The sequence below is a fragment of the Talpa occidentalis genome, unplaced genomic scaffold, assembly GCF_014898055.3.
Source record: "Talpa occidentalis isolate TD23 unplaced genomic scaffold, MPIMG_talOcc4v2.1 talOcc4.3, whole genome shotgun sequence".
NCBI classification, from domain to species: domain Eukaryota; kingdom Metazoa; phylum Chordata; class Mammalia; order Eulipotyphla; family Talpidae; genus Talpa; species Talpa occidentalis.
In genome coordinates this window covers 102,478,296-102,501,544 of record NW_023603184.1, presented here as the reverse complement: position 1 = coordinate 102,501,544, position 23,249 = coordinate 102,478,296, and the positions used below count along the sequence as shown (strand labels likewise).

At 38.9% G+C, this 23,249-nt stretch overlaps 1 protein-coding gene across 4 annotated transcripts in view; it reads right to left on the bottom strand.

Annotated features, from left to right (window-relative positions):
- Positions 1-2,215: 2,215 nt before the first annotated feature.
- The window catches only part of METAP1D (methionyl aminopeptidase type 1D, mitochondrial), a 76,365-nt gene continuing 55,331 nt past the window's right edge, over positions 2,216-23,249 (bottom strand). For 3 of the 4 annotated variants that reach the window (XM_054699857.1, XM_054699856.1, XM_054699858.1), the window contains 9 exons: positions 20,199-20,356; positions 18,066-18,215; positions 16,636-16,784; positions 16,009-16,051; positions 12,394-12,557; positions 5,095-5,192; positions 3,759-3,806; positions 2,804-2,882; positions 2,216-2,640 (listed from right to left, as the gene is read on the bottom strand). In XM_054699857.1, the coding sequence (XP_054555832.1) occupies positions 2,562-2,640; positions 2,804-2,882; positions 3,759-3,806; positions 5,095-5,192; positions 12,394-12,557; positions 16,009-16,051; positions 16,636-16,784; positions 18,066-18,215; positions 20,199-20,356 (968 nt within the window). In that variant the 3' untranslated portion in view covers positions 2,216-2,561. Of the gene's footprint in view, positions 2,641-2,803; positions 2,883-3,758; positions 3,807-5,094; positions 5,193-12,393; positions 12,558-16,008; positions 16,052-16,635; positions 16,785-18,065; positions 18,216-18,442; positions 19,799-20,198; positions 20,357-23,249 lie in introns of those variants that run through there. The other variant, XM_037523541.2, reaches the window with a different exon arrangement.

Genomic DNA, 23,249 nt, shown 5'->3' with positions numbered 1-23,249 from the left:
TAGAATGAAGTATGTGTGGGCGAGGGAGTGTCTACGCTCCGGAATTGTTTCTTAGCCCCAGAGAAACAGGCCCGGGGAGGGGCGGTTGAGCCAGGGCCCTCGGGCGCCGAGACACCCAGGCTAGACTAGAACCTCTATGTGAGATCTTATCTCTGAGTCCAGAGTGGGTCTCCCACCCCCACCTCCCGCCCCGTCCCTCATAGCTCAAACGACACCTGTTCTCAAACGCGGGTTTGCTTAGATCTTTGCCTGTCCTAACACTGAGAGGAAACAAACTCTCCCATTTATCCAGAGTCCCGGATTCCCAGTAGAACCTGTTGAAGCCACCGCAGGACCAGACTCCTGGTGGTGTTAGCTGTAGCCACGGGTGGCTGGAATACGGCCCTGGGTGAGATTGGGGGCCCGTTCCGCTGGTGTGGGGGAGCCGGGCAACATAGCAAGTCATTTTAAATATGCTTTCTAATTTCCACTTCAAAGCATGTTAAAGGGAGTTGGTTCTAATTCAAGGTCTTAGCTATGGAACTGCTGTGTATTGACTGGTGTGGGTATATATACTTACATATAGATGTATAATGTGTACACTTAAGTTTAGTCACTTTAACAAATGGGATTATAACCCTGGCCCATAAATTATTTCCCCTAAGAATAATTGCTGCATAAGCAGTGTGTTATCCCAGTGGTTGGTAAAATCCTTGAGTCCTACTAAAATTATTCTTGGGGGACATCTGAGTACAGTGATCTGTTAAGAGAAGGGGATAATCATTGCCAATGGATTTCTCTAGGAGAGAAGTGAAGTCACTCTCTGGCTCACCTCTCCCAAAGCCACCTGGGCCTTGCTACTCTTTAGAGAAACCCAGTCGTTGTCCTGCAGTAGGCTCGGTTTCTAGACCTTTGCTTGGCCAGATCTCCAACATGCCAAAAGTTTTTCTGTGAAACTTGTAAATCTTCAACTCCTCCCTCCTCTTTTCCAGCACTCAGATCCACTAGAATCAGAATGACCTTTGTCCAAATTCCACAACCGTGGATGTAGAGAAAGGGAGCCAGAGGGGCTGCAGATCATCTAAGAGAATCCCAAGTTCAGGGGAAAACCAGAACTAACCACTTTTCCAAGAGCACTCACTGAACTTGCTTTCCTATCTCCTGTTTCTGAATATCACAAAGACATGCTAGTTCTCAGGTCCTGGAAGCACAGGTCATGACAGCACAGGTAGCCACATTTCCGAGGAGCTAACTAGTCCAAGCTTTATTTAGTAGAAGGCAACTTTGTAAAACCCGCTTCAGTAGAAACTTTAGAAAAAACATTGACCCAGACACCTTCCCTGGACTTGTTTGTAAAACCTTGCCCAGAGGGGAATTTTTTCCTAGGTGGCCTGTTAGCCGCCCAAGCCCTCTCCACTCCTGAACAGAGGTTCTGTGAACAGGTCCTGAGGGGCATGTGCAAGGTAGGGAAGGTATTCAGGAACAGGAATAGGAATTGGGAAACAGAGAATGTGGGCTACTGAGTTTCCTGCTTCTGAAGCAGGTGGAGATGCCGGCGTGCCAAAGGCACTCACTAACTGCAATCCCAGCCATCTAAGTAAGCTCTTGCCTTCCTTCATATTTCTCCTCTTGCTGGGATCCTCTGGGTCTCCAGCCACAATTGCCAGTCCAAAAATGGGAGAGGTCTACTTAAGGGCGAGATCCACCCTACACTGTTCCCATCTGAGTAGGTGGGGCTGGTGTCTCTATTTCCAGGGCAACAGTCTAGCAGCCTGTGTGGGGGGGAGGGTCTCTCAAAAGTTTGCTGAGTTGGCTGGGCAGGGCAGGGTGCCCACTGGGGAGGAGGTGCCAAAGTGGACGGGGAAAGTCTGTTTTTAGATTGATAAACACTTGCAAAAGGGCCAGGGCCGGGATCCATTGAGGCAAGGCCATGTTTGGAAGGAGACATTCCATTCTGGGGTTAATCTTTTCATCGCAGAACAAGAAGGGGAAAGAACCAGAAGAGCTGAGGGACGACTGGACTCTGGGAGTGCCCTTGGGGTGGCCAGTGTGCGATCCACAAGGGCAGACTTTTTTAAATTCTCAGCTAACAGCGGGGTTTTTCTTTTAGCTTGTGCATGCGAAGAAAAGTTCGGGAACTCAAAAATTAATCACCTGCCCCCCCCCCCCCGCCCCATTTCTCCCCAACTGTCAGAGACGAAAAAAAAAACAGAGCAGACACAGTGGGTTTAAGAGGTGAAAGCTTTTTACTTGGGCAGAGTCAAGACAAGGGAAAGAGAAAATCCTGTTACTCTAGGAATCCCTCGTCTTCCAAACGAGGGCGTCCCCACTGCCCTTTCACACGCACGTCCAGCCCTGGGAAGCAGAGTCAGCAGCCAGGATCGTCTCCCAGGTCGCGCGACCCCGGCAGGGCTTTCGATCCCAGATCTCAACTACCCTCAAATTCCAGCGCGTTTTTTCCAGGGCGCGCCTGGGTGCTGAGTAGAGCACTGCGCAGCCTGGCTTTCGCCTGTGTTTTTAAAAAAAGTTCTTCAGGTGAATTCCAGCAAATCTGAGGGGGAAGGCGCCCTTCAGGTCGATGCTCAAGCCTCGTGGGGCAGTTTGGTCAGGATCTGCGCTCCCTGCGACGTGATGAGAACCGTGTGCTCAAACTGGGCAGACCTGAAACACACCCGCCGCCGCAGTGAGGACGCACGCAAGCGCCCGCCAGCCCCGGAGCCGCCGCTCACCGGCGAGGCCGGCCAAATCTTCCCTTCCCTTACAATTTATTTTATTTTACTTTATTCCCCTTACAATTAAACGCAATAGGGCGGAAAGCAAACACCTTTGATTGTCCAGGGAGATGACAGTCCATGCATCTTCCAGGACTTTAAACTCAGGGGATCCCTCGGTTATGATTGGCTCTGTAAGAGGGAAAATAGTTATCAGATTCTTGTCAAGCATTGTTTCAGCTGATGATCAAAAAAAGAGAGGAAGACGGTTCTCTCCCTTCCTTCCAAGTGCTTCCCCCGCGGGTTCATGTTGTCATCTCGAAGGGTTGATAATTGATGTTGCTTACATAGTATACTACAAACTAAACAGTAGGAAGAGGAAACACTATGGCATTCAAAAATGTATGAAGTTGCCTAGTTCGTAATTTTTTAAAAAAGGGCATTTTAATCAAGCTTTAATTAGGACCCTGTGGATAATAACTACCCAAACACCAGTCCCTTTTATAAATACCAGTCAGTTTAAAAAAAATATTTGAATTTTTAAAACCTGTTCAAAATGTGCATTAATCAGCAAATAACAATTTTCTTATTTTACTCTAATTGCTTCTCTATTAAGTTCCACAGTAAGAAATAAGATACCTTGGGGGTCTTAGGTGATTGGAATTTGGAGGTGACACCAATTACATGATCAGCCAGGAATGGCCTGCCAGGGAACACATGCCACTTGCTGACAGGGAGCAAGGGACAATAATCGCTTCTAGTTACTGGGTGTTAATGAAAAAAAAAAAAAAAAAAAACCCACAAAAACAAAACAAAAAACCAAACATGACATTATGCTGGTAACAGAATTAGAGGTTGGATGGCTGCCGTCTCCTAAATGTGTCAGTAAGTATCTGATTTAGGAAGATGAGGCTAGAGGATATTATTTAATCAGATTTACTATGCATCTGAATTATTTCATTACACTGATTGGCTTTATTAGTCCTTTACGGGACTGCCTGGCCTAGGCCAAAGCTGCTGCTTCCGCCCGGGAGCCACAGCTCTCTGCAGAGGAGACCCAGCACTGACCTATGGTAAACGCCATGCCCTCCTCCATGAGTAGATTGCTGTCATTTGCTGCAAAACAAATAAAAAAACATTGGGTAGGGGGATTGGGAAACCAAGAGATGATCAGAGACCAACAGAAGTACAGAAGGTTGGGTTGCTCAAAAAAAACTTGATCTTTTTTCCCCCCCCTTTTTAGTGGAGAAGGGTGGTGGTTTCTAGAATCCTGGTTGGGAGATACCACCCAGTGTTGAACAGTGTTCCTGGACCTCAGCCTTTCCATTTTCTGCACTTGGCATCAAGGCCTAGCAGAGGCAGACTGGATGTTTAAAACACCTGTCTAGCTTGCCCCCAACCCTGTCCTCTGGCTACTTACTGGGAGATCTTGGGTCTTAGCTGGGTTCTGGGTTTTATCCCCCAACTCCCATCCCAATGAGATGTCTTGGGGGAACTGATAAAAACGGAGGTAAGCATAGGGAATAAGGATAGGAGTGACTTCAAGTAACTGCAAGTGTTGGTGCTGAATGTAACATAAGCCAGAGAGGCCCTTTCTGCATTCTATCTGGACCTGTTCTGAGATGCCTCAGATGGGGTTCCTTAGTCCAAAGGAAGCTCTCACTTACTGGGTAGCTAGGGATGTCCCAGGGGATGCAGTAGTTACTCTAGGGACTACTCCCATTACAAGCACACAGGTCAAGCCTCAGGACTTTCATTCAGTGCACTCCCCCTTGGGGGCACTTCAAAACATCCAGGCTGCCCCAGAATCTGCCTCCTACTCTAACTTGAGCTGGGGGGGGCCCTCCCTCCATTTCTGGCCCACTGCTTCTTTCTCACTGTAGGGCACACACTCAGGCAGTGAAAAGCAGGATATTCTGGGGAAGGAACACAAGGGTGGGTATAATCTAGAAATCACTAAAGAGTACATGCTGCTAAATAAATCAGCTGTCAACGCTGTGTAGGATGTAATGAAGTTTAACCACAACAGTCAGTGGTTAGAAAAGGGGGTAGTAAAAGAAAAACAGAAAACAGTCATGTGAATGCCACTGGGACACTGATGCAGTGGCGTTTTGTTTTGTTTCAGTAACTTTTTCTGGACAAATATCGTTTGTGCCTTCTAGCTATGCACCCTTCAGAAGACAAAAAGCAAAATAAATCTATTTGGGGATTGAAACTGCTGAGCTCTAATCCAGTAACATATTAATTGATGTGCTGGTTAGGATTATGTTTACACCCCTTTTCCATACATACACATATACACACAAAAAACTATAATGTGGATTCAAAGTTAGAAGAGCTTCAGGAATAAAACTGCCTTATCCTGATTCTATTCAACAAACCATTAAATAGAATGGTTTCTTACCATGATGCCAAATTTCTGGATGTCCATGAAAGTAAGATCCTATCCCATGTCCCACAAAATGTGGGCAGACTTGCAAACCATTCTGATGAGTTATGTGGCTTTAAAAGTAACCAAAAAAAAATAGTTAATTAAATTAGATAAGTTTTTAATGTTTGCTTAGATAAAACAAAATCACTTTAACATAATCTCAAAAAAATACTAGTTATATTTAGAGTGAGATGATAGCACTAATAGGTTTTCATTATTCTAGAATAACCTGAATTTTTGCCATTACTTATAACAATAACAACTCCTTTAGGATAAGTGAAGGAAAAAAAGGGGTAGATATCTAACAGTAGTTTGCTTCATTTACCTTAGTACTGTTTTCAAACAAGGCACTTTTAGACAACAAATGAGGGTGCATACACACATATACATCGAGATCTAGCCATGACACATGTGAACATAAGGCAGGCATAAAAAAGTCAAGTCTGGTTTGGATGGGGTTCCACACCGACACTTTGAAAATTACTACTCATTTTTAAATCAAATAGAAAAAAAAAATTTCAATCTAGAAATGTGACTTCATGCTTCTGAAGTTTCCTTATTCTAGTTTATTTCAAAACATCCATTTTACAAATAGGAACACTTACACAAAGGTCCAAATCTGCTTTGTCAATGTTCTTGAAATACTCCAAAACAGGGGCCTCCCTGGAGGCGCAAGGGGTTAAGATGCAACCTATAAAGCTGTCCACAAACTCTGCAGCACAAGTTCGATCCCCAGCTGGCCAGGGAGCAACCCACATGGCACAGCAGACCTCTCCTGACTCGCCCACTGCTCCCCTCGGCAGTGTATTTCAGTCATTCCTCCTGTTCTGCTCCCCACTCTGTCTCTGATGAATCCTCTCACACACACCCTCCCCCCACCTCTGGCCTGTACTCCAGTTCTTGTATGCACAAATAAATCTTAAAAAAAAAAAAAGAAATATTCCAAAACTTAGTGTTCATTTGGGATTTCCACTCAAGACTCATGCCATTAGCAAAATTCACGAAGAATGCCTTTTAATGACGGTGATGCTTCAGAGAAGCTAGAATTCTGATTCCTAATGCTTCATTAGTTACTTCTGTGTGCAAAAGTTTTGGTTTTCTTCCAGTCTATAAAAATGAAATCTGGCACATAGAATACAGCCCTAAAATTTTCACCCACAAGGTTTAGAGTTGTTTTTGAAATCAGTCGAACACACTTATTTCTGGCAACACCACAAGATAAGAACATATACACATTAATAATTTTCATGTGGATGAAGGACAAAGTGCCTTAATCATAACAATGGATTGGAATTGGTAAATTCTTTTTTTTTTTTTTTTAAAGAGGCATGTATTTATTTATTTATTTATTTATTATTTATTTATTCATTTGTTTGTACATGCACTGGGTACAGTCAGAAGCGCGGGAGGGTGAGAGAATTCACCAGAGCCAGAGTGGGGAGCAGAGCAGGCAGAAGGACCGAAGTACACTGCTGAGGGGAGCAGCGGGCGGCAGGAGAGGCCTGCGCGCCATGTGGGACCCTCCTCTGGTGGCCGGGGAGCAGCCGGGGATCGAACCAGCTCCACAGAGGCTGCGGGCAGCTTCGCAACCCAGCACCCAACCGCTGCGCCACCGGGGAGGCCCCAGGAATTGGTAAATTCTTAACAAAACCAACATTCCTAGAACCCAAACTAAGGTTTTACTAAGGTTTTAACAGATCCTAGAGTTACTTTAATGTGAACACAAAGTTTTTTAGTCAGCATTTTTATACGTATCTGTGTCAAAAAACTTTCTTAAAACATAATTAATGTTCATCTCCAGATTTGTAAGGTATCTTCACTTAGGCCAGGATGTGACTATAAATCACAGATGGGCATCTTATCATTCAGATTTAATTTCCATGGAACTGATAGTGCAGAAGTAGGTAACCTATGCATGTATTGAGGACAGATCGATAAGTCAGTGTTTTTATCTTTTAAGGTGTATTTTCTGGTTATTTCTCTGCGTCTTTGCACTTTGGGCAGGAGAGCTAAGAACTCTTTCAGGGAGTTTCTATTTGTACTACAGCAATTTCTATTAAAAAAATAGAAACGGTGGATGGAGAATGCATAGAAGGTAGAAGAGAAATTATTAAATAATATATAACCTAGGTTTTTTTTTTTTACAAGAATGGGTTCTACCTAAATCTATATTCATTCAATTCCTACAATCTTCAATGATTTTAAAAGTATTTATTCTCTTATTTTCTTTTCTTTAAAAAAAAAAATCTGATTGGCAGGCATCACAGTTACATTTTAAATGTGTGTTACAATGGCAATCTCCATTTTAATTTTCGATGAGAGGAGAGGAAGAAAGCCCACTCTGAAAAAACACTTGGGGTACCCTCCTACCTTCACACCTCTCATTCCTCTTCATAAAAGCATCTGTGCAGTTACTAGGTGGCTAAAGATATCTGTGTACATTCTCCTATAACAATGTTCTGCCTGGATCCCGCTAGAACTTCTGGTTACAGGAGAGTCATAGTATGTACGTCATGGATGCCAAGGTCAGAGGCTCTCATAACCAGATAGAAGAAAAAAATAGGACATATTTTCCTCAGTTCCTTGCCTAAGTACCCATTTCAATGTTTGGGTCCCAGAAGCTAAGTATATACATATATATATATATTGGTATTTTCATTTTGGATTGGTAGTTTTTAACTCATACTTACTTGGGTAAAATCTCACTAATATACCTAGTTACTATTTAAAAGTATGCCTTTTCTACTATTTAAGAATGCATGGAAAACACAAGATTATTTACCAGATTCTAAAGAATTCTAAAGATTCTTTTGTAACACAAAAGCCAAGTATAGGTAAACCCCAGGGCTGTTTGGGAAGGTGGAATCTGTGTGCTTCTCTTGAGGGGTGTTTTAGGGAAAATGGAAACATCTGTGGGGGGGTGGGTATGGGTGCCCAAGACCTGTTCCCAGTACCAGACACTACAGGGCCACAACCATTTCTGAATACAAGGGTCTTCTTGCCCTGGACATTTCACAGATGAAATAGTTATTTATTTTTTTTTTTTTTTGCTGAAATTTACTAAAAAGAACTCTCCTGGTATTAGCCGCTCTGTTCTGATTTTCTCTAACTAAAAATCCTCTAAACCAGTTCAGCACTTATCCATGAGTCTGAGCACATTTATGATTTGAACTCCTTTATCAGAAATATTTGGGGAGGTAGAAGAGAGGACTGGAGTAAGAAGGTGTACAAAGGTGATTTATAAAGTAACTTTAAAAGTATGCTGTATTATTACAGTTTGTTTCAGTTATCGTTTATGGTTGAAAGAGAAATCTCTCAAAAGGAATTTCATCTTGTGACCATTTTGTCCCCTTAATTCCTTTTCATGAGAGAGTTTTCCTCAAAGTATTGTATAGCTAAATTAAAATTCTAAATACACTTCAACTACATGTTATGACTAAAAATACATTCCCCAAGAGGGCAGAGAAGTACTATATTTAAGTACATACTCTTCTAAAGAAATAAAAATCACATGGAAATTATTTTATGAGCTTTTTTACATGAATCCTATAAAAAGCACTAATTTCCAAATGTTCACAACTTTAATTAAAGAATCTCAAGTGGTACCTGATGTTCTAAGTTATGGAATTTTACTTTAATATTTCCAGTTCTTTCAGCAATAGTCTTTAAATGAAGGAATGCACAAACACAGGGATTCCTTCTAATGACAAGGAATGTTTAAGTACAATTAGTAATATTTTTGAAAGCCAACAACTGTTTTCCAAAAGAGTGGTATCTCTTTTTGTTTCAAACTGGATCACAAATTACTGTATTTTTCTTACAATAGTGCTGAACTTTTATTTGAGGTTTTCTGTCTCTGAAAAGCAGACATGATGGATTGAAATAAAAGATAATTTATTGCAATGCTTACTTTCATGTGCAGAGAGAAGCAGTGTAATTGTAATTTACAGTAGCTGTCAAGAAAAATCCATCACAGATGACATTAAAATGACTTATTTTGCCTGAGCCACTTATTGTTTAAATGTGCATAATCTAATAGAGATTATTTTTTTAAATCTGCTTTATATTATTCTAAATTAATATCAAAATATATACTTATGAATTAAACATTAAAAACCATTTATTGATACTTTCATCATGCTACAACTATAAGTTTAAATTATTTTTGATTGAACTGTCACATATTTGTGAAGCCTGAATCACAATATTCTATGTTCAGATCCTATCCACCATAATTACCAAAATACTAATTTAGAAATACTTTAATGCAAATGGATGTAAACCAAGTGTAATAACTGCACCTTAAAGATTACTAGCCATCCCTCATGAAGCAAAAGGGCACACAGAGAACTCTTTTCATTAAACTATTTTAGCCAATACTACTTCAGCCATATCTTCCTATCCTTTAGGTTCAAGAGAAAATTTGAAAATTTACTATAAAGATCACTAGGCTTTTCGTAACACAGTACTAATAAAGGATGCCTGAGTACGCCTTTCAAGTCTGTCAGCAAAGGGAGACTACGCAAAAGATGGTGAACATGTTAAAGGAGACGGAGTTGAAAGATGTTTGTAAACCTTCAGTCTGTAATGATTTCAAGTATTTTAGTCTTAAAGGTGGAGATTGTTTGTTTATTTGCTCCCTTGAGATTTTGCCTGAATAAGAAAAGGCTAAATAATAGATGTCCAGAAACACTGCCTGAACACATCAGCACAATTGTTCAAATCGGGCCAGTTTCCTCCCCAGTGGCAGACAAAAACCATCTAAATAATGAAATGTATTAGGGTAAAAGTAAAAAAGTTCATTGTCTATTATTTTTCACATAGTTTTGTAAGTGCAGTTGTTGGGACTGATCTGGTTTTCAAAGAGGCTTGTACATGCAAATTCATACTCAGAAAACTGACCTTTGCATCCAGATAGCTAAAATCCAATGTCACTTTCAATTCTACTCTTCTTCTTCTTCTTTTTTTTTTTTATGTAGCTAGAATTAATGTAGTGAATATGTAATGAAATGCATTATCCTGCATGGAGATTTATCAGATTTTCCGACTGAATGCTATGCTTTGCTAGTACTAGCTGGAGTTCACCTGCATGTTGGTGTGGCGTGTGGCTCTTTTTTGTAAAGAGTTAAGTCGTACACAAAAAAAGGGAACAAAGGTCAGCACCCAGCCGCCACTTGAATGTGAGATTTTTCTTTTTATTCCCCTTGATGTATACTAGGCTCTGTGTTATTAGTCTTAATGATGGAAAATTGTAGTGTTGATACAAATCTTTTTTTCAAAGTAGTAGGCGGGAGCTCCATTTGTTAGTAAGTTTTTTTGTGACTAAAAGCCATGGACAGTACATTTATGTAGCAGTAAAAGGCCTAGATGCTCTTTCCATAGCAGAGCTAATTATTCCTACTGTGACCTTACTGATCTAGCCTGTTCCTAGTACATCTCATCTGCACGCCTGTTCCTCTGTGTAGATGGTGTCAGAGAATATGAAAAACCCTATAATGAAACCATTTTCATGATGGAGAAAGGCTACTGGAGTTGCACTTGCTACAAAGAGGCTCAATTATATGAGTAATTGTGATAATTTTCTACATTCATAGCCTTCAATGGGGAAAAAAGAATGAGAGCCACAAAGGAAAATTACTTTAACAAGAAAGTACAGAGAGTAAAAATGGAAGAAGAGACAAAAAGGGGAAAAAATAACCAGAAAAAAAGTTTAAAAAATAGATCTGGAGGGAGGAATAGCGAGACAGGGAGAACAACAGAAATGCTCAAAAGCCCATGTGCAGCTGTGTTGCACAATTAAATTGAATTTTTTTTTCTGCAGTTGATGAATGTGACTACTGCAAATGTGCCTCTGTAGTTAGCTATCATTTGTTGTTCCGTGACAGGAAAAGGATAATTACCTCTCAGAGAGAATCAAAGGCTGACATGCCCTTTAGACACAGCCATGAATGCAGAGCTCGATAGAATGCTTGAATAAGAATCTAGTGTTCTCTGCCCCCTTCTACTGAAGAATAAATTTTGTTAAAATGCAAGAGCACCACCAGTAAATTTGTTGAACCCTAGGTGTTCAAAAATATGAGGTACATCTATCGACTCATCCCATTTGCAAAAATAAAACTGCATTTTGAATTCATTTCTATTATATTCATGGACAGTAAGATAGTGAGATATGCATTAAATTTCTTTTCCCAGTAGGGGTCTGATTCAACATTTCCTATGAAAGAACAGAGAGACACTATCCTTTTTTCCCAGGCTAGTTAGCCTATAATTTAAAACTGTCAAAAACACAATTTTGTTCAAAGTCTTCAATAAAAGCTTCTCGGATATAACCCAAAGAGATTTTACTAAAGTTTGATTCAGACACTGTTACAATATTTTTAAAGCCATAAATACATTTAACTGATATTTTACTGCCTTTTTCTCAAAGTATTTGAAGGCTTACGAAGAAAAAAGGCAGCATCTTTTCAAGGTGACTAAGCCTTCCATCCTTTAGGCAAATGGGAAGTATTCAGGTTCATATTAATAAGGACAGTACTTTAAAAGGTACTGATGTGATCATCTTTAACAAAATGCATTACCTTTAAATGAAAACACATATTCTGCATGTATCCTGCAAAACTGTTATGGGGAAGAAAGATCTAAAAGTAGATAACAGATTGCAAAGAGAAGTCTTGAATTCAGGAAATACACATACACTCAAAAAGCTAGCATAGAATACTATGTGGAAAATAAACAATGGTTTACAGAAAAAGGGAACCAGACAAAAAAAGGACAGATGAGCCTTAGAGGCTGTTTGCTAATCTATTTATTTGAAAGGTTAAGCTTGCTTGGGCTAACTAACACTTTTTACCTTTGTGTCACAGGAAAAGTTTCACCTCATCCCTTTACAAATTTCACTTTTTTCCTGTCTCATTACCACAGGGTTGGGATATTTAGCCCCTTCTTAGGTGCTTTCTTTCATGACTGGGGTGATTTTGAATAAAGGGACACTATATGGACCAACATGTCAAGCTAAAACTAAAGCAGTCATATAGATATTGCTTGTAAGTTTCTTTGCTGACTCTGGTACTCTGGTATAATTCATTTTCTAAAAACCTTTTTTTTTTTTTTTTAAACCCAGGGAACAACATTACAGCCTGGCAGTTCACATACTGATAGCAGACTGAAATGATGGTTCTGAATCATAAAACATGTCATCAACTTTATACCAAGCCACCAATAACCTTTGTACCATTTGCCAACCCTCCCTTTACTTGTCAGTGTAAGGCTTACCTGATTGTGTTTCCAATTACAGAGAAGGGGGCCCCTGCTCTGCAAGCTGCAATTGCTTCATCTCTACACCTCCTGGCCACCTCCACTAACTTTTGGCCACATTCATCCACATTGCCCACCAAAAATGTTTCAGAGGTGTCTCCATGGTAGCCATTGTAATATACCTAAACACAGACCGAAATTTTAACACATCCTTGTTTAAAAATCTTCTCTCTTGAAATATACATTGTATTCACTTATGTACTTAGTAAATTTATGTGTTTCACTTTTCCAGAATTAGCATCTAGGACTAGATATACCAAAACCTTGCAGGAATTAAAAAGATGACACCATATAATGAAAATGCAAAAATTTTAAATAGAGGCAGGAGTATGGCCATTTCAGGTTTATCATAGTAATGCTATTGTGACATTTTGACTCCTCACTTTATTTCTGAGAAGACAAAATTATATATGCAAAACTAGTGACCAAAAACATTGGCCCACAACTACCACAGAAAGTTTGGAGAATCTTTAAGTATTTAACATAAAAGTTTCTTCAATGTTATGAAGATACTGACCTTTAATTTACCAATTCTATACTTGGAGGTGATAGATAATGACTAGAAGAAATAAAATAGCCATATCAGTATTCTAATAAACAGTAGGAGAATTTAGTTCCAAGAACTGAAGTGGCTCAATATGAGAATGAAGTATGACACAGAAAAATCCTGTCCAGAAGTAAAAACTTAATCAAATACTCCAGAGAGCAGAATGTTAACAGATAACACTACACATAAATTTTTGAAATATAGAATTTGCTAGAATATAACAAAACAGGTTTAAGAATAAAATTACAAAAAATATAATTGCATCAGTCTTCAGTGATTCAGTAGGTCCTGTAGACACCAGATTCATTATAAAAATTAATGATTACTAAACACTGTAATAAATGTAGAAGGCAGAGAAGACTGATATTGATCCTTTGATACAAGGAATTGGCTGTTTTGCATAAATTTGTCCTATGTAATTATTCTTCACATTTAGAAACTTATAAAAAGATATTCATTGAGTTTTCTTTTTTAATAATAATGTCTTAAGTTTGTATATAATACGCATTAAAAAATTACTCTCCTATATTCTATAAAGGAAGCACGAAAAAAGTCTTTATTAACTGTCTTTATTAAATATTCAGAAATTGAGGCACAAACAAGGAACCTAAGGTCAGTGGTAGAAGACAAAGGTAGATCCAGATTAGTACCATGGTTACTGGCTTCTAACCAGGTGTTTTCTTTGCTACATCAGATTACCTTAATTGCTTCATAACAATGCTTTATGCATCTGTTCCCATTGGCAATCCAAGAAAGTACAAGTTTCAATTTTATATATTCAATATATAACATCTGTAATATGAGTAATTAGTAAAAAAATTGTAACTGAATATTTCTATTTCTATAACAGTTAAGTAAAATGAATTTTTAAAATCTTTATTTGCTTGTTTACATTACTTTTTGCTAGCTTTCATAATAACTGGAAAGGCTCAATATATATGAAAATACAATACTTTTCAAAGTCTACGCAAGTATCTGTAATCACAGTTTGTAAACACAAACTATTCTTGTTTTGTACTTCAATTATTCAACAACGTATTTGTTGAGCACCTACTATGGGCATCACATTGTCCATTTTTAAATTTTTTTTAAAGATTTATTTATTTATGCATACAAGAACTGGGGTACAGGCCAGAGGTGTGGGGGGTGAGAGGATTCACCAGAGACAGAGTGGGGAGCAGAACAGGCAGACTGACTGAAATACACTGCTGAGGGGAGTAGCGGGCAAGGCAGGAGACGTCTGCTGCACCATGTGGGTAGCTCCATGGGCGGAGATCAAACTCATGCTGCAGTGGCTGCAGATAACTTCGTAGGCTGCGTCTTAAGCCTTTGTGCCACCAGGAAGTGCATTTTTAACATCTAATTTTCAATGGTAAATAAGTCTGCTTTCTTGTGATATGATGATAGATTCAAATAACTATAAAGTGCAGTGAGTATTTTCTGATAAAAGTACAGGACCTCTTAAATGGACTCCTTCACTTAGTATTTCACTTTGCTGTATGAGTTTTGCAATTGTGAAACCATTTGGAATTGCTTATTAAAAGTCTTCAGGAAATCGTTTCTCAGCCTTTTGGCTAAGATCAAGTGTAAAAGCCTTCAGGAAACTGAAAAGAGGCATGGGATAGTCTTTGGACACATTGAATATTTGAGGGGAGAACATACTGCTCTCATTCAAAGCAGCAATATTTTATTAGGCAGTGATTAGGTGAGATAATAAATGTAAAACTCCCAAACCAAGTATAACCCAAAAGAAAAATACATCATTAAAAATATTTTATTTCAGGCAAACTTTATTAAATACCTCCTTCTACGTAATTCTAAGTTGAAAAGATACCGACAGAATATATGTGAGACAAACGTTCAAGTATTCTCAGTAGGGCAGAGTGGCAAAGGAAAGAGTACCAGCAATAAAACAATCTTTGGCTATATCCTCACACAAATTGATATGAAGATAAAAGGTGGCATTAATTTCAACAACTAAAAATCTGACTGAATTCAACTACCGGATGCCAATTTCTCCCTTATTTATACTGCTACCAAAGTTTCACACTCTGTATATAAAATAACTATTAAAAAATATTTTCTCATTAATATAAACTGTACACCTAGAACACTGTCTACCTCACCTACTCATCACGTTTAAATTATATTTATTTAAAATGTATTAGTTAGCAGATGTATAGAAATTACTTACAATCTAGATAATCCAAGCATACCATTATAAAATTTCTTAGTAAAATAATTGCCAAGAACAAATAGATGAAATCTGAGAATAATGAAAGGCTAAGACAAGGAGAAAGGATTACAACTCGTACAATTTGAAGTTCCTATGTTAAATCACTTAGCATTATTATGTAAAATAAAGGTTATTAGCCATTGATGAAAACTTAAGCTCAGGGAGAAAACCACTCTGCTTGTAGGTTTCGAGTTCAAGGCTCTCTCTATCAGAAATGGAACACGACGTTACCTTCAGGGATTTTAATAAATCTAAGGAACACTGCTAGTAAAAGAGTTGCTGTCCAAATAGACTGACACACACAGGCCAATGTAGCCCCTAATGACAGAGTAAGATAATGACAGGCCCCACTCAAAATCAGCAGGAAGAGGAAGATCAATCTTGGCAGAGTGAAGGAAAAATGCTGGCTTTCTTTGCGTTAGCTCATCTCATACATATCTAGCTTCAGCAGCTGCCCAGTGCTGTGGTGCTCTGCATTAACTACACAGTGGATCAATAACAATTACACCTTCTCAAAAACATGACACATAGCAGGATTGGGTTGACATTTCACTTAGGCCAACATTGATCTCAGTGCATCTGATTCCAGCCCTAAATTCAAGTCAGGCCTGGGTTTACTTGGAATAAACACAGAGTTAAAGACAAAAAAGGAAACCAGCTGCTTGCGTCTGGGGCTAGAAGTAAACAGCACTTCCATCGGTGCAGTTCACATTTTCAATCCACTCTTCTTCCTGTTGCTACCAGCAATTCTGAAGTTGATCAAAGACTATTTTTTATATAATTTACTCACCGTGACATCAATGTTGATAATATCTCCATCCTGAAGAGGTCGACTGAAACATAAACAGAAAAAAAAAAAAAAAATGGTGATAGATCTTAATACGAGGAATATAAAAATAAATGCCTAATGACTACTATCACAAACCCAATGAGTCACAATGATAATTTGGAGTGGAGGAGGAATAAATTGAGTAACTCTATCTAATTTTTAACTTATGTTAGTCACATCAAATTTTACAAGACATGTATGATATGAGCAATATTGCTATTGTATAAAAGTCTTTAAATCATGTACTTACTAGTTAACTTTAATTGTGCAAAGAGTCAAAATAATAGTTGAGAACAAGTATTTACCTATATTTGGATTTTTACTATTTATATGATGAAAGTCTAAGAAGACAAAATAAATATTTAATGCACAGCCACTTTTTGATTATATACTCTTTAGCAAACATTAAATGGTGGTTTTATGTCTACTTAGAAGCAAAATACCTCAAAATTTTTGTTTTACTAGAATCAGCTTCAGAAGTGTGCAGGTGGGTTTCAATTAAACTACAGTGTCATTCAACATATGTTCTAGATCTTAGCTGCATGTTTGAATTTCCAAAGGAACAATATGTTATTAAGCAATGAATACCTGTCAGGAATACCATGACATAGCACGTTGTTTACAGAGGTACAAACAGATTTTGGAAAACCTCCATAGCCTAGAGGTGAGGGATAGGCATCATGACTGATGATTTCCTGATGAACAAGAGCATCTATTTCTTCAGTTGTCATGTCAACCTAAAATATTAATAAAGAAGTTGTGCCGTGACAGTTGAAGACATTTCCTGTACTTACAATGCCGCTAGTTATAGCACTTCCAGATAAAACTTTATAAAGATTATCACTGTGATAATCTTGTCATAGAACAATTTAATTAATTATGATTAACATTAAAACACTAGACTGTACCTTTTGGACAATCATTTGGGCATAGGATGGTGTTATGGACTGTTAGGAAATGGAAATTTTAAATATTAATCGTTAAATCATCTGTGAGTCCTTTTTAGCCTGAAGATTTTTTAAAAGTATATTTTCCTAGGCAATTCCTTTCTCATCCTCAACAGTGTCATGGGCTACATGTAGCATGTAAATAAACACTCAAAAGAATCTTTGGTTTAAATCATAAAGCTTGAAAAGTAGGTCGACCTACACTTTTTTACTTCACTGAAACATTACATGGCTTTTTCAGTAATGGCACTGAGATTATGGATCTCTGATATATTTTATAGATTGGTTTTAATTACTTTTGATTTTGTTCATGCCTAAATAAATATTTTTAAAAAAAAAATATTTTCCCTTACTAGAAGGCATCCAATTGCTCCCAAACTAAAAGAAACCAAGTTCTGTGAGCACATAAAGAAATCACCACTAAATCATATCTCATCAATAAAGTTCCAAAACAAAAATTTAATTAAAAATTTACTCAGCAACTTCTGTTATTTTATATTTGTTTTGTGCTCAGTTATATTGATAAAACAAGCTTATTACACAGATGATATCTTAAGTGATTTCACCTTTGTGTCTCACTTCCAAAAATTTGCCCACCTTTTGGAAACTACAGGCCTATATTTTCTTTTATGATCCTTATGTACCAGAGTGTTTGGTTATTCTGGAAACTAAATCTTGCTATATTACGTATCATTTGGTCTTATCTTTCTTTGCTGGGCTAATGTGAAGAAAAGGAGACAAAGGGTGAGATAGAGCAACTCCTCAGGCACACAGAAATAATGTGGGGGATAAAAGCAGAAACTACAGGTAGACTAAGGGGGCAAAAGTCAAAGCCACTTGCCATTGGATAGTCTGTTTCAGCTCAAAATATCTCTAAATTTCTGCTACTTAAAATTAAATTTCTATTTTAACTTATCACTTAGATAAACACAAAAAATAAGGTCTCTTTCCCTCATCCCAAGGCTCTACTTAATTTTTTAACCAATTAGATATGTACAAAAGAAGAGTTAAAGCAAAAAGGAGAAAACAAAAAAGAGTATGTTGTCCTTCTGAGGCTTGGTGAGACACCACCTTTAAACTCTTCCCAGCCAGGAGGAGGACATGCCGAGCCAGCTGACAAGCCTGACGAAGCCCTTGAATCTGATCTTCATTCTTAACTTCTATGCTGTCTCCCCAGCCGGGTACAATGCCTGTCGTCACATAGTCTGGCTTCTTTATGTGCTTGAGGAAAAAGGATTGAAAACGAAGATCAGAACCCAGCCCACGACAATGGGATCATTTTTTTCGGACACAGCCTCCTGCTTCATGGAGCTCTGCCCTTCCTGCCGGAGCACCGACCTCCGAAGCCAGCACAACAGACCCTCCAGGCTGCCCCCAGTTCCTTCCCCTGCCCTTTTGAACTTAACATTGCCTGTGAGTGCTGCCTCTGGATGGTCTGTTAACCTTACCATGCTTTGAGTCAAATTGGACTGAAGTAGAGTTCTGGTCAAAACAAACAGTAGTTTTCTTTTTCTTCTTCCTCCCAACCGTTAGAAGCATATTGCCATTGATGAAAAATAACACCAAATTGCCAAATGGTTAATTAAGAGCACTTTCATCTTCTTTACACAAAGATAAAATATATGCAAAGGGTAGTTTACAATACCCTTTCAGAATGAATACATGTAACAGGCTTACATGCCTGTTACACTTTTCTTATACTTTGCAACTTTGTACCCAAACTAAGAGGCCTGAAGAACAAAACAGCTTTCCTTTTCTTTTCTTTTTCTCAAGTACATAAAAAAACACCTAGAACATTTTCATTATTTGTCAAAAGCAAACACGAACACCCCCCACCCCACAATTCAATACATTCAACACTGAGCACCCTTGTAGAATTCTCCACCACTTACTTAAATCCATGGGCGGTATTCAGAAAATAAATACTATCTCACACACAGAGCTTCTTTCAGTCCCAAGGTTTTGTACAGCTCTTTACAAGCTATTTATAGAAACTGCTACATAAGCATTGTTGAACAGTACCCAGTAAGGCTACACCGCAGTTGGGGACAGGAAGCTGAGGGAGATAACACTATTCAATTGACATCACAGCAACTCTGGAAGGGCTGAGGTTGGGGCTCTGCACTTTGTGAAGTGCAAAATTTAAGGACCTTCACTTATTCTCATGTCCTGATGGGCCTTTCAGACACAGGTAGTACCATTGCCTGGTTGCCACAGCGGAGGTCCAGGTGAGCCTCTTTTTCCTATAGCTTCACCCCAGTGCTCATAAAGGCTCACCTGGTCTCCCCCACAGACTCTGTGCTCTTGTCTCCACTCTGCGTTGTGACCTGGTCAGGTTATAACTATAGGCAGAAAGGCTGCTGGGTTGCCACTAAAATTCTAAAACAATACATTTACCTCTCAGGAGGTTTCTTTTTCTTTCATACTAAGGAAATATCAGGAAGATGTCATGGCCTATATCCTGAGTTATAGCCACAAAAATGGACTATTCACCTTCAAGGAGTATAATATACTTAGTGTTGGCTCACTGTAAGAAAAAATGCATAAAAGAGGGAAAGCTGGTGATTTCTATGACAAATCTATTTCTTTCAGCTATTTTCGTTCTTCCTAAATGACCCACACACCTCCTTTATACTGCATTTTGAAAAATGGATAGATTGTCTTTCCACAGAATTGTAATCTCTGAAAAAAAAAATCAAGAAGGCTCTGAGAAAAGACATTTTATTTAATTTACTTCAAAGGACAATTCAAAGACAGCAGCATTAATAATGTGGAAAATGTAAGAACAGGTTTTAGACATTTTAGAAAAAATGTCTAGTATATGAGTTTCAATTAATCTTTATTGAATGATCACAATTTTATAGTCAATTTTTTCTGAAAAGTTAGGAAACTACATACAAGTAGTTTTATCCTCCTGTTAGAAATTCCATATAAAAATTTCATGATAGAAATTTCTTGAAATTCTAAATATTGAAATTCTAAATAAGCTAAGGAGTTGTAAGCTCAGCACATTATTATAAAAAATTAGCATTTTAGAACTGCAGGATGTTAAAACTTGCTAAATTACAATTTTAAATCACAAACCAAGTTTAAAAATTACAATTCAAATGGCTCAGAAATCAAAGCTGCAAAAACATTTGATCGCTTCTGCAGTTAACCTTTATCTTGGCTGGAAAAAACAGCAGATAATAGGCAATACAGTACCTTAGGGACTGGATGAGCTGAAGAAACTGCAGCCGGCAAAACTATACTGTGTGAAATATCTCTTTGTCTCCGGAAAAAGAAATTTCTTCTTTGTTGACTGCTTGACTGCTTGTGTAAGTAGACATGATTGAGTGGTGAAAAGAAAATTCTATGATAACCTATAAGCAGAAATAGATATATTTTAAGTAAAAAAAAAAATCTAACTGCTACATTTTAAGATGTTGATTGTTGTGTATTAAATCATTATTCTAATCTTTTATTGACTCAAAAAAGAAAAGACCCAAATAGAAAGGAAAACAGTGGTATTCTGAGTTCTAGTACAATAGTAGCACAGCATATTTATTAGCTAATACTATGTTTACATAAAGGTTTGACAATGAAAAACTCTACTCTAATGGGAAACAAACATATAGAAACATCTGCTAAGCACTAGGTCTATAAAAAGAATTTCAGCTATATAGTACCTTGTGCAGCAATGTCCAAGATGACCCTGGATTTGGGGCACTATTTGGGTGGCTTTATATTATTTAAAGCCGTTTTCCTTTCAAGAATCATGGACAAATTGCCAGCTGCACTTTTTGCCCTCGATAGGATTACTACTTTGTGTTAAGTTCACATGCAGTGAGGCATTATACCGAAATTCATTGTGATGAATGCTCAAGTAAGATAAAGATTAAACAGCAAAAATGTGGGGCATAATCCTGAAAGAAGATGAACATACATACCCATCACAGGAATTTAGAAATATCTATGAAAAATTTAAATGCATGTATCCTTCAACACTGCAATTCATCTCCTAAGGCTTTACCTTGCATATATTATGCAATGGTGGAAGTACGAAGATGTATTTTCACTGCTGCATTGCAGTTTATTTTTTTTAAGATTTATTTATTTATGCATGCAAGAACTGGGGTGCAGGCCAGACGTGCGAGGATTCACCAGAGACAGAGTGGGAGCAGAACAGGCAGACTGACGGAAATACACTGCTGAGGGGAGCAGCAGGTGAGACAGGGGAGGTCTGCTGTGCCATGTGTGTAGCTCCCTGGCCAGCCTGGGATCAAACATGTGCTGCAGAGGCTGCTGATAGCTTCACAGTGCTGTGCTTAATCCCTTGTGCCACCAGGGAGGCCCTCACTGCAGCATTGCTTGTGGTACAAAAAAAGGGAAATAGGGCCTCCCCGGTGGCGCAGCGGTTGAGCGCTGGGTTGCGAAGCTGCCCGCGGCCTCTGCGGCGCCAGTTCGATCCCCAGCTGCTCCCCGGCTGTTCCCCGGCTGCTCCCTGGCCACAGGAGGAGGGTCCCACATAGCATGCAGACCTCTCCTGCCGCCCGCTGCTCCCCTCAGCAGTGAACTTCGGTCCTTCTGCCTGCTCTGCTCCCCGCTCTGGCTCTAGTGAATTCTCACACCTTCCCACGCTTCTGACTGTACCCAGTGCATGTATAAACAAAACAAACAAACAAACAAATAAATAAATAAAACATGCCTAAAAAAAAAAAGGGAAATAATCTAAACACCCATCAATTGGGGATTGATTAAATATATTATGGCACAGCTACACACAGAAACTATGAAACTTTTAGAGAATGAACAAAGTCATCTCTGTGTTTGATATGGAAAGAGGTAGCAATGCATAGTTAAGGAAAAAACAAGTGCTAAACATTATAATAAAAATCCCAATAATACAATAAGACTTTATGCACTTAAATAAGCTTGTACATGCCTGTACATTTTCTAAAAATTGATATTCATCATCAGTGATTATTTTGGGAGCATGTGATTGAGGTTGCGGGTGGGAAAGCTTGGGATTCATTTTATTTTATTTATTTTTAAATTTTTTTTTAAAGATTTATTTATTTATACAAGCACTGGGGTACAGGCCAGAGGTGCGGGAGGGTGAGAGAATTTACCAGAGACAGTGCAGGAAGCAGAACAGGCAGAAGGACCGAAGTACACTGCTGAGAGGAGCAGTGGGCGAGACAGGAGAGGTCTGCCGCGCCATGTGGGAATCTCCCTGGCCAGCCAGGAATCGAACCAGCACTGCAGAGGCTGTGGACAGCACTGCAGAGGCTGTGCTCAACCCACTGCACCACCGGGGAGGCCCTTGGGATTCATTTTATTGTCTTCCATGCTACTAAACTTTTAAAACCATCCATTTACAAAGATTTATTTATTTATGCATACAAGAACTGAGGTACAGACCAGAGGTGTGAAGGGTGAGAGGATTCACCAGAGACAGAGTGGGGAACAGAACAGACAGACTGAAATACACTGATGAAGGGAGCAGGGGGCGAGACAGGAAAGGTCTGCTGCTCCATGTGGGTAGCTCCCTGGCCAGCCGGGGATGGAACTCATGCTGCAGAGGTTGCGGATAGCTTTATGTGCTGTGCTTAACCCCTTGCGCTAGCAGGGAGGCCCTACATTAATTTTATAATTAAAACAATAGTTTAAAAAATCCCCATCATGCTTTAACTGTCAGGGGACAGCAAAATACAGCCTAGAAGGCCAAATCTGGCTTGCTGCCTATTTTTATATAACTCATGACCTAAAAATGATTTTACATTTATAAATGGTTGAAAAAAATAAACAAAAAACGTACCTTGCAACATATGAAATTAAATAAAATTTAAACTTCAGTGCCCACAAATAAAGATTTATGGGAACATAGGTACATGTTCACTTACAATGATCTATGACTACTTTTGAGCTACAGTGGCAGACTAGTTGTGACAGAAACTACCGGATTATAAAGCCTAAAATATTTGCTACCTGGTCCTTTATAGAAAAAGTTTGCGGGGCCTCCCCTGGTGGTGCAGCGGTTGGAGCGCTGGGTTGCGAGGCTGCCCGCAGCCTCTGCAGCGCTGGTTTGATCCCTGGCCACCGGGGAGGGTCTCACATGGTGCGCAGACCTCTCCTGCTGCCCGCTGCTTCCCTCAGCAATGTATTTCGTCAGTCTGGCTGCTCTGCTCCCGGCTCTGGCTCTGGTGAATTCTCTCACCCTCCCGCGCTTCTGACTGTACCCAGTGCTTGTAAAAATAAATAAAAATATATTAA